The sequence below is a fragment of the Eupeodes corollae genome, chromosome 3, assembly GCF_945859685.1.
Source record: "Eupeodes corollae chromosome 3, idEupCoro1.1, whole genome shotgun sequence".
NCBI lineage: Eukaryota > Metazoa > Arthropoda > Insecta > Diptera > Syrphidae > Eupeodes > Eupeodes corollae.
Window position 1 is genome coordinate 81,770,219 of NC_079149.1, and position 12,658 is coordinate 81,782,876.

The window sequence follows — 12,658 nt, forward strand, 5'->3', positions numbered from 1 at the left end:
CTCATGTGAAAGCTGCTTTATGTAGTCTGAACCTGCCCAATGGCATTATGACTAAATCCGAAAATGAGAGTTTTTTTGCGAGTTTCACACACACTTTATCACACTTAATAGTCCACAGCTGTTCGGCATCGTCTAGTCAAAAAGAATTGACAGCAGATGCTCCCAATCATTTTATTTAAAAAGAAGTATTTATTGGCATGTATTCTTTCATGTTATTGGAGTAATATTAAATATGAAATAACAAACTTCCACTGGGATTTTCAAATAAATGTCGTCTGGAGTATTACGTACCATTAGTAGTATTGGCAGAGCATACCTTAAGACATACTACAACAACTGTCAACGTGTTGAAAGTGTACATCGCATACCCAATTCATTATTTTCAAGTCAACCTGCTTGGGGAACGAAAAAAGTTAACAGAAAAATAGTTCTTAAATCAATTGACAAGATGATGTCTCCCGAAGCCGAAGCTATAGTTGCTCCACTTAGAGAGAAAGTCCTGGAACAAGGCAATCTAGTGAGAAGTCTTAAGGCTAATAATGCTCCAGAATTGGATGTTAAAAAAGCTGTAGCTGAACTAAAAGCCAGGAAGAAGGTTCTTGAAGACAAGGAGTTGGAATTAATGTCCAATGTAGTTACATTTGATCGTTCTAAAATGGAAGACTTACTCAAGAGGCGGTTCTTCTATGATCAAAGTTTTGCAATTTATGGAGGCATCACGGGTATGTAAAAAAAAAACAGTATTTCTATGGTTTAGATGGAATCTAATGCGTGTTCAGGTCTCTATTGCTTAGTGGAATTAAAATATCTTAAGTACAATTTGATATAATCCTTCAATTATATTATGCACTAGAGACTCTTAAGCACGTGGCATATTTGTTGTCATGTCCCAGCTGAAGAAGTACTTACGAATAATGACTAATGTGCACCTCGTAAGCATAACACTTTCACTAGTTACTTAGTCGGCATATTAGTTATGTACCAACTTATGCATATTGTTTACATGGACATGGGAGACACAACACAAAATGTGCATATAATATGACATATGATACTCTATTGGGTATTGCAATGCATACAACGAACTTTAGTGATTAGTCATTAGCTATAAAATTAATTTTATAGCTAATAACATTTTTATAAAGCACAATTATTAAAAAACAAGCAATCCGATTCCAAAAAATTAATTTGTATTGAAAAAATGCACATTTATTGACTTACTACATACATATGTATAATGTATACCTATGTTCTAAAAATAATTTCTTTTATTTGATAAAATTATTTGCAATAGATGGAGGCAAATCTTAAATTGTATTATTTAATATTATTATTTCTTAGGAGGTTAAAACAATTTGACTCCTATATAAAATAAGAATCAAAATTAAAATGATTAAATTTGATTCAAAATTTAAAAAAAAGTAACATCAATATTTCCTATCAGAGAAAACCCCGTCTCTTGTCGAAATGGTACTAAAAAATGCAGCAGAGCTATGGACATTTTAATAAAAAAAGCTCAAATTGTGCGTGTATTTCATATGGGAAAACTTAAATAGATAGGTTGATAGATAACACCTATGGCCAAAATAATAGCAACACTCTAATGTTTGCTAATATTGTGTGTAGTACTAACATACAGTAGGCAAATATTTAGGTGTGCAAAACTTCGTTGTCCATTTACTTAAGGCTTCCCAAAAGTCGATCATGACAAAAGCACCCAATGCATTTTTTTGTATTTATTAGCAATTAATATTTCTACCAACTTCTTGCACTTTTCTTGTGGAATTGAATACCACACTTCTTGGACAATTCTCCATAGATCCGCATTGTTCATAGGTTTATGCTTACTTACCTCAATCTTCAGTTCATTTCAGAGGTTCTCATTGAGAAGGCCACTCCATTACGTCCAATTTGTTTCGCTGACACCAGAGCTTTGTTGATTTGCCGTATGCTTAGGTCGTTGTCTTGCGGGAAACGTCATTTAAATGGCATATTTTTGTCAGCCCACGGAAGCATAACATACGACTCCTTTGTCAGTATGCCATCTATAACGAATATTGGACCATCGCCCCACCAAGAAAAACAACCCCATAACATCATGATGCCACCTCCATGCTTCACAGTTCGTTTTGTGTACCGCTGATGGTAGGCCTCACACTTTGGGCGACGAACAAACTGTTTTCCATCCATTCCGAATAAATTTACAGAGCTGAAATGTCTTCTCGTTGGTCTTCAGTGCAGTGCTTCGCTCTTCCCATTTCTATGTGCCATATTTTAAAAAAATTAACCTTAAATTTCAAAATTATTCTCAGATTAACAAATCTCACCAAAATGTTTTCAAACTAATAACCATTTTTGTTTACTTTTATTTAAATGTCGCTATTTTTTTGTCCAGCAAATTTTTTAATTGCTATCTACTGAGTGCATGATACTACCTGCAAACAACTATTGTTTACTCACAAGATCAAAAGTTGAATAGGTTGGTAATATAATAACCGTTACAATAAAACAGCTATTTGTTCACATATTCGTCTAACTAAAGTGCAACATACAGTACCACCTAAAGGTAAGGAGCGTTGATATTAATTTGGCCATGGCTTTTATATAGATAAAGAAATAGAAAGACACATGTGTAACCCATAGTGTAAATCATCCTTAGGATCAGTATAACTTATTGAGCAGGGAAATCCCTCTTGCTCAAAGGTATAACAGTTTAGAGTAGGACTGCACAAAGCAGCTCGTCAAGTTTTGAGTTGAGTTCGCTTTTCGTATCTGGCCTGTAAGGGCGCTTGGCGAGTTAGCGCAGTGCAATATAGTGTGTAATACATAGATCATGTTTTGATAGATAGACGTCCTATCTCTGGGCTGGTGTTCCAATAATTAAGTTTAGTCTGTTGAACAGAGATCGTTTAAAATAATTGGGAATATTTTTCTTGCCTCATTCTTTTTAACCGATATTTAACGGCCTATGCTCTAATGGAATAGTCAGTTATATTTCTGCTCTTAAACAGTTAAATCTCGCGCTTCTTGGAATGCTTATCAGTTTAACCTTAAGTCCAACTTCGGTCGTACGGTGAAGTAGAGATATTCTTTCTTTAGTCGTACTAGGCGAATGTTGAATACCTTTCTAAACCTTTCCCCGTCATTGCGATGCTTGGAATTCAAAACCAATGTACACTGACATCTCCTTTCAAACCTTTCCCTCCTTTCCTAATCACTTTTTTGTAACTGAACCAAAAAAAATAGATCTTTTCAGGATAGTACAGTTAGTTCTCTGCTCTGATAGACGATTTTATTTTAATGTACGATGTAAATTTTTATTTTTAGGACAATTCGACTATGGCCCAATGGGATGTGCACTTAAATCAAACATCCTTAACTCATGGAGGCAATTTTTCGTTCTCGAAGACCAAATGCTTGAAGTAGATTGTTCCATTCTGACCCCTGAGCCTGTTCTTAAGTAAGTAATTTATAAAATAATATTTAGTTTATACATGCACGTATGCCCGCATTTATGAAATAGTATGTATGTACATATTTATATTTTGGGTTTTCCAATTTAAAACTTGATAGCTATATTTTTTTCACAAAGCACAAACTATTTGAGATATTTTAAAAAGTTTAGTTTAAAGTAAAATTAAAGTACCTATGTATGAGATTCTTTGTCGATCGTATAACTCAGTTTTCAATGAACCAAAACAATTGAATTATCCTTTGCTATATTATTTCCGAGCTTCTCTCACAATTTTGAAATATACTAATAAATTTAAGAAACTTTTTTAAATGGTAACCACTTAGATTTTTAAGAATTTTTGGAAATCGAAATTGTTTTTGAGTTGTTCAGCCCAAGACATATTGTTATTTAAGATAACGCGATTTTATTTTTTTAGACCAGGCAACGGCCTAGTCACTGATAAATCTTCGGTCAAGCTGTTGATTAACAAGAACTACAGGTTATCAATTAACAAGTATTGGGACTGCAATATCCGGTCAGTTAATTTCAGTGACCCTAGTATGTTCCCTAAAATCAACAAGATATTTAGGAAAAAGATAGACAATGAACACCGCAAATAGATCCAGAAGAAGCAATCTTTGAGAGCTCTACTTAATCACTTTCACCTTCGAAACGATATGACACAATGGCAATCTGAGAACCGCGGTTTCATGCGGTTCGATGACGATTCCTTGGCAAATGCCATAATTGCCGAGCAAACGAAGGCAAGTCCCTCGTTAGTGACGAAGGTAGAGCTCATCTTCAATTCAATAAAAAACTAAAAGTCAGCAGGTGTCGATGGTATATCCAACGTTGTACTAAGACATTTACCGATGGAGGCAATTGACATTTACACCACACTCTTCAATAATGCACTGAATAATGCATATTATCCAGTGCATTGGAAGACCGCTGTGGTTTATCCTCTCCCGAAAAAAGGAAAGGACAACTCCAACCCGTCAAATCTTCGTCGATAAGTCTTCTTCCGAGTATCAGAAAAGTTTTCGAAAAGATCATCAATATTGCTAAGGCTACGGCCACCAATATAATTCCGAATAAACAATTTGGGGTTAAGGCGGGTCATGACACAATTCATGCTGCGTCTAAACTCGTTTCTGATATCCAATGGAATAAATCAAAACAACAATGCACAGGTGCTGTTCTGGTTGATTTGGAAAAAGCTCAAATAACTGAAGTCAATGGAGAAGTTATAATGAGGCTCAAAGTAATATTGAATGTTTTGAATTGCAGAGAAGTAGTGAATGCAGACAAATTTGGGGAGTATACTAAGAAAACGGCAAAACTTTTAAAACAAAAGTATCCTGAAAAACCACTCTCACCTACTCTACACAAAATATTGTTGAATATCAATCACTACGACTTGTAGAACTGTCAAAAAAGCCCAGGAATGCTACAATAAAGACTACAAAAGACTACAAGAAATATCGATATCAGAATACGTGTAAAGTGACGAGAATGAGTACCCATTTAACATGCTTGCAACCTCTTCGGATCCACTTATTTTTTTCTTAAGGCATGTGATAAGCCAAAAAGATCTGAAAGAACGATACTCTCCAGAAATGATGAGTATATGATAGGCTTAACGGTACAAATTTTGTTGCCAAAAATGGCAATGTAACTTCTACCACAACATTCTCAATTAAAAATGGTCTTTAACAGGGAGCGGTGAATTCGCCGATTCTCTCAGCATTTACACCAGCGATCTGATAGGTAGCGTTACAAAGGCAATTGGGTACGCCGACGATCTAATTGCGTACAGAACGGACAGAAAAGTTGAGGTTATTATAATTCTCTTGCAGCGTGATTTCGACAAGATTCATCGATATTGCGACGACTGGAAACAGGCTTGGGCCACAAGGGACACGTGAAAGAATTGGCGCAAGATGGTCATCGTTGATCTTCACTGGAAGCGATTAGAGAGCAAAAGTGCATTGAAGTACCTCGGTATTTGGTTAGATCAGTATTTATATTTCGACAGACATATAAATGCTGCTCTGACCAGGGCCAGAGGAGCCTTCGCATTTACGAAACGGCAGTTTTTTAGCAGTCGGCTTGAACCTAGAGTGAAGGTAATTTGCTACATGGCCCTCATACGGCCGATGATCGTTTATGGTTGTCCTGTGTGGTTCAACGTTGCCCCTTCCCAGATGGAGAAGTTTCGGGTGTTCAAGCGGCAGTGTTTACGACGCTGTACCGGCTTATATCGAACAGCCAAATCTTCTTATGTGCATTACTATTCCAACGAGGTCCTACACAACGGGGCTCGAATCAACAGAATTGACAATTTCGTGATAAAACTCGTTGGAGGTCACATTGCAAGAGCTATGTCTTCGACCAACAATTTAATTTTCGAGGCGTTCTATCCGAACGGCTAGTATTTTCAGAGTACACGCCTGAGCGTTGCATCTGCGCAATTCTATCGTTGTATAACCACTTTGTGTTTCCATTTTGACCGTTCTTATAATAACACATACAATAAATCGAGTAACAATCTGACATATGCAAAGGCGTTTTATTAACCTAAAAGTGATATCTTTGTTCCGTTAAAAACAAAAAATGATAAGTAGATATTTTTAGAGTACATTATGTAGTAAAAGTTGTTGGAAAACCCTTTTGTAAGTTTGTATCATTTTTATTAAAAAACAAAATGTGTGATTATAATTAATTAACAAGATTGTTAGTATTAAATAAATTATTTTAGTTCTACTTATTTATTTTTTTATTTTGTTTTGTTTTTAAAGAGCATCAGGACATGTTGAACGTTTTGCTGATCTTATGGTTAAGGATCTTAAAAACGGCGAATGCTTCCGTCTAGACCATCTTATAAAACATTTTTTGGAGAAATTAGCTTCAGAAAAAAGTTCCACTGCTGAAATAAAAGCAACTTGTGAGGATATAATTATTAAGGTTAAACATGTTCATTTGAATAAGTTCTTATTTATAAATTCTAAAAATATATTATATTTGATTTAGCTTGATGGCATGTCTAAAGATGAAATGAGGGATATTCTTCGAAAGTACAATATGAAATCTCCAATAACCGGAAATGATCTCACTGATCCAATAGAGTTTAATCTCATGTTTGCAACACAAATTGGACCAACAGGACTTATTAAAGGTTTCCTCCGTCCAGAAACAGCACAAGGTATTTTTGTTAATTTCAAACGTTTGTTGGAATTTAATCAAGGAAAACTTCCATTTGCTGCTGCACAAATTGGTATGTGTAATAGTTTTACTTTAAATAATGTTATATTCATAAAACGCTGTTTCATAGGTAACGCATTTAGAAATGAAATTTCTCCTAGATCTGGTTTAATTCGTGTAAGAGAATTTACAATGGCTGAAATTGAACATTTTTGTGATCCATCACAAAAAGATCATCCCAAATTTGTGAATGTAAAAGATACTAAAATGACTCTATATTCCGCATGTAATCAAATGGATGGTAAAAGTGCAACACAATTAACAATTGGTGAAGCTGTTAGTTCAGTAAGTATAAACATACCAATATAAGTAAACTAGTAGCCCTGAGTCACACAAATAAGAAGAAAAATGAAGACAAAATAATGAACGAAAATATGACATGATAAAAAGTGAGAAATTACAATAATTTAAGAAATATAAATTATTGTTTAATAATGCCACCGTGTCTTCAAATTGGGCTACCTTATGCTAAATACATTTTAACAACGTTATTTTCATGTCTATATTTTAACTTTGCTTGTTTTGATTTTGATGACTATCGGAGTTTCCATTCGGGGCTTGACAACTTTTAATTTACTTTGTGAACGCACCATTTCACTAATCATCAACTGTCGTTGTCAATTTATTCATAAAATTGAACATTTTCATCGTGGTAGAGTACATGAAAGATCAAAGTCTCTAAATTTCAAAAATTATCTTCCTAAATTCTATTCAAATTTTAAAGCCTTATATCAAATGTTCGGTAGTAATCTTCCCCCTTTTAGGCAAGCAACAAGGTTAGTGAAAAATTTGAGTCTTCATATTCGGTGTGTCATGTAACCTTGTCAGTGAGGCAATAGATTGCATAACAGTTTAATATTCAAATTTGCTGGGTTCCGGGCCATAGAGACATTCCAGGTAACTGTAAGGCAGATGAACTCGCCAAAAACGGTGCAGTGCAACCCATCCTGCGACGCTTGCCAAATACTGGCAAACCAATCGCTACTTGTAAACTGTTGCTAATGCAGGACGTTATGAAGAAGGCAAACACTAGGTGGAATAACATCACCATGTGTCAGGTCACATCTTTTACATTCGAAAGATGTTTTTACCAACAGTAAGCGATTAAAGCGATTTAGATGCTTGCTATCTCTAAGCAGATCGCATATAAGCTCGATAATAGGTGTCATAAACGGAGACTGTCTAATAGGAAAGCACGCCACGCGTATTCTCAAATGACTTTTGCAGAAGCTGTATGGACGAGTAGAGGAGGAAACAGTTCTTCACCTTCTCTGTACATGCCCTGCTCTAGCTTAAAAACGCAAGAATTACCTAGAAGAATTCTTCTTTAACGATCTAAATTATATCAGCATAAACAGCGTCTCACGTTTCGTAAGGGACTCAAACTGTTTCCATTAAGCTTAGGAGAAAGCCTCAAGATTCATGTGATATCACAATGGGCCATTAAACTGGCCTGAGTGTGTCCGATTCCATTATCTACAACCACATAAACCTAAGCTAACCTCGAAGGCATCTTGGTTACCATCCAAGATCTACAGTCTGTTACATAAGAGCGTGGCCACTGTTACACGTAGATACAAAATCAGAGAGTCCTATTTTTTTTTCTATGACATAGAGGGCACCTCAGTCCTTCATGCTTTTTGTAAAAAGTCAGCTCTCTGTCAAATTTAGTCTTTAATTGAGTGGTTTTTCGAAATGAGTGCTGTTTACGCCGCTCGCTTTGAGCCAATTTTTCTAAGTTTGCATGAAAAAGGACCAACGAAGCAGTTCATTAGCAAGCGGATAAATCTCTATAAAAAGGTCGGTAACGTTGATGATTTTCCTGATCGCGGAAGTGCAAGCAAAGTCTCAAAGACGAAAAAATGATTCTCGCATTGTTCTCAAAAGATCCAACTTTGACTTTACGTGAAGCTGCTGTGGTATTGAAAGCAAAAGGTATTGACATATCTTACGGAACGATACGCAGGCACTAGCTTCCCAATAAAGTGAAATATCGCAGTAATTTGGACCAAACCAATGTTGAGTGCAAAACACATTGAAAAACGAGTGGAATGGGCGAACGAAAACTTGGGCCGAGATTGGAGCAACGTAATTCTGGCTCTGATGAAAACGCAGACGAAAGCCATGTAATTTAGATCAACTTTCTTGACAAATTCGGAATATTTGGAGGTCTTTTTCGGTAGAATGTGCAGAAAAACTAGTGGATAGTATATCCCGATGGTGCCAGGCCATAATTAACAATGCAGGAAATTGGACTTGCTATTGAGGTATTTGCATTGCGTATTGACGATCAAATTATCAATTTTCGAAAAATCAATTGTTGTTATTATTTAACAGTGACCACGCTCTTATGTAACAGACTGTAGCTTGCTCAAGAATTGAAGTCGCGTGGCTATTTAAAACTGCGTACTGTCTTCGAGGGGCTCTGAAAAAGATGCGCTAAGATGATGAATTTCATTGAAAATTAATCTTCGGTAATCTTCATTTGCGGCTCAATGAGTTCGTCAATAAGCATCAAGAATCACGACTCCATGCACAAACAATAATGCTTTGGTGCGATTTGCTGCGGCGTTATTGGGTCATATTTTTTCTTCGACAATAACGATCTTCCGATTACTGTGAGAGGCCATCGTTATCGCGCCATAATTACCGACTATTGTTGTTCCTAATTGGACTTAAAATGGTTTGCGTTTTGTTAAAAAAATTCCTTATCGGTCTCAAAAATTGAACCGATGTTTAATTTACCCACATTTATATCACCAAGAATTATGGTTTAAACACATCTTGAATTGGAATTTTAACGTAAGTTTAAGTTCAAATAATCGTTTTCTTTTCAATGAGCGAAGTCTTCAAAAGTTTATTAAATTATAAGGTCAACAACAAAACAAAAAACTTTATAAATATGAAATTGGAAGAAGAATTTCCTTTTAATATGTGTAACTATAGTTTAAATGTGTCCTTATAATGCGATTCAAAAATTGTCAAGAATTAACTTTTGTGTTTTCTTTTAGGGACTTGTAGCTAACGAGACACTAGGATATTACCTTGCTCGAATCCACCAATTTCTAACATCCATCGGAATCAATGACCAATGTCTTCGGTTTAGACAACACATGGCTAATGAAATGGCTCATTATGCCTGTGACTGTTGGGATGCTGAATGCCTTACAAGTTACGTAAGTTCCTCTCTTTTGTGTGTATATCATAAGGCCAAATTTGTATTTTAACAAAAAGGGATGGATTGAATGCGTTGGCTGTGCCGATCGATCAGCTTATGATTTAAAACAGCATATGGGTGCAACCGGAGTTCGATTAGTAGCCGAAAAACGTTTGCCTGAACCGAAAGAAGTTCAAGTGACCGAAATTGCTACAAACAAGCAGGTTCTTGGAAAAACATTTAAGAAAGATGCAAAATCAATAACAGAAGCATTGGCTAACCTTTCAATTGATGAAATTGAAGACGTAGAAAAAAATCTAAATGAAAATCAGTAAGCTAAAATTAGTCACATACATACATATATGGAAATTTAATTGATATTTTATTATAGAATGTATAACCTCTCTTTAAATGGAAATGAATACAAACTAACTTCTGATAATATTTCTGTTAAACGATCTAAAAAAACTGTTCACGTTGAAGAGATAACACCAAATGTTATTGAGCCGTCTTTCGGTAACTATACACAAGATGTTTACTTAATTTGTTCGTTTTTAAAAACCTTGTATGTGTTGTTTTTTTTTGCAGGAATTGGGCGCATTTTGTATTCGTTGCTTGAACAAAACTTTAAATGCCGCGAGGCTGACGAACAACGTTGCTATTTCTCACTACCAGCAGTTGTTGCACCTTTAAAATGTTGTATACTCCCACTGAGCAACAATGCCGAATTTATGCCATTTATTAATCAATTGTGTAAGCAAAAATATTGTATATTATGCCGCATATCTTCTTTAATTTGTTTAATTTAATTTCAGCATCTGCTCTCACTAAATCAGATATATCCCATAAAGTAGATGATTCAAGTGGATCCATAGGTTAGTGCAAATATATTTTGTTTTTGTTTTTAGTCTATTAATTGTAATGCTAAAAATATTGCTAATTTTAAGAACGGCCGAGTGTTTGTTTACCTTTACTTAGCTAATACTAAATGTTTATAGGAAGACGGTATGCTCGAACTGACGAGATTGCTATTCCATACGGTATAACTATTGATTTTGATACCCTCAAGGAGCCACATAGTATCACTTTGCGTGAGCGAGATTCAATGAACCAGATAAGAATTCCGGTAAGATAAGACGCTTATTTTATTACTTTAGCCAGCTACCTTAAATTTTGTATTTTATAGATAAAAGAAGTTGCCGAAGTAGTTAGATCTCTATCAATTGGTCAACAAACATGGAATGATTTGCTCCAAAAGTACCCACTGTTTGAACAACAAAATGCAGAAAAGTAATATGGAACATTGCTTGAATCACGCAGAATAAACAAACGCTTGGGATAAACAAATTGCAATCCGATTTAAACTTGAAGCATTTTCTTACGCTTGTATAAGAATAAAATAAAAGTGTATTCACATTGATATTTGCTTTCTACACTTGTACGTTTATTTGAACTTAATTAATATTAAGACAAAATAAAATTGTTAAATGCTTAGCAACCCACTCACCGCAAGGCCGAATGATCTGTAGCACTCATAAAGCTGGCTGAGGAATAATAGACGTAGCGTACTAGACGCCTATTAAAGGTCTTCGATTTTAAAACAATGAAGTATTATGTGAACGTCTCAAGCCATTCGTCAACAACCTGAAAGTCCACTATCGACCAAATAGTCACACTACGGCACATCTTGGAAAAAACCCAGGAGCTTTAAAACGATACCTACCATCTCTTTATCGATTTTAAAGCCGCGTAAGACAGCATCCATAGGGAAGAACTCTACAGAGCAATGTCTAGTTTTGGCATCCCTGTCCAACTTATCCGTTTGTGCAGAATGACGATGGAGAATGCACGCTGCTCTATCAAGGTCGGAAAAGATCTCAGAGATGCATATGAAGTCAAAAAAGGTTTTAGACAAGGCGATGCACTGTCATGCGACTTCTTCAACATCGTTCTGGAAAGAATTGTGCAAAATTCAACCGTCAACACTATAGGCACAATCTTCCAAAGGTCCATCCAATTACTCGGATACGCAGATGATATTGACATAATTGGAAGATCAAAGCGTGATGTCAGTGGAGCGTTTTTTGAGCATTACGACAGAAGCGAAGAAGATGGGTTTAGTGGTCAATGAGGGCAAGACCAAGTATATGCTGTCATCAAAAAAGGACATTGAACAACGACGTCTTGGACAAAACGTCACAATGGGCAGCTATAACTTTGAGGTAGTTAAGGACTTTGTCGACCTAGGCACCGCTATTAACACAGACAACGACACCAGCGCTAAAATCAAACGAAGAATAACTTTTGCAAATCGCTGCTTCTTTGGACTTAGAAGGTAATTGAGAAGTAAAGTCCTCTCTCGAGCATGTAAAATCACCATCTATAAGACACTCATTATCCCGGTTCTCATTTATGGTGCTGAGGCCTGGACCCTGTCTTAGGATGCTTCGAGAGAAAAATTATTCGGGTGATTTTTGGTCCCGTACGCATAGATGGAGAATGGAGGAGAAGATATAACGACGAACTGTACGGGCTGTACAGCGACACTGACCTAGTTAGCAGAATTAAAGTCCAACGGCTTAGATGGCTACGTCATGTAGAGCGGATGGACATGATCCCAAGGGACGGCGCAGTAGAGGAAGATCACGACTCAGGTGCCGCACCCAGGTGGGAGAGGACCTCAAACAACTTGGCGTGCGAAACTGAAGACAGCTAGCTAGGGACCGAGCTGGCTGGAGACGCATGTTGGTTGAGGCCCAGGTCCGCCCCGGACTGTAGCGCCA

The 12,658-nt window shown here is 36.2% G+C and overlaps 1 protein-coding gene across 1 annotated transcript; it reads left to right on the forward strand.

Moving 5' to 3' along the window:
* Nucleotides 1-215: 215 nt before the first annotated feature.
* Nucleotides 216-11,295, forward strand: LOC129951617 (glycine--tRNA ligase). The gene is made up of 12 exons (XM_056063859.1): nucleotides 216-722; nucleotides 3,328-3,460; nucleotides 6,256-6,421; nucleotides 6,488-6,731; nucleotides 6,789-7,003; nucleotides 9,730-9,894; nucleotides 9,953-10,206; nucleotides 10,267-10,391; nucleotides 10,464-10,628; nucleotides 10,691-10,750; nucleotides 10,874-11,001; nucleotides 11,062-11,295. Exons 1-12 carry the CDS (start codon nucleotides 269-271, stop codon nucleotides 11,167-11,169), a joined length of 2,217 nt encoding a protein of 738 aa, XP_055919834.1. The 5' UTR covers nucleotides 216-268; the 3' UTR covers nucleotides 11,170-11,295.
* Nucleotides 11,296-12,658: the final 1,363 nt, after the last annotated feature.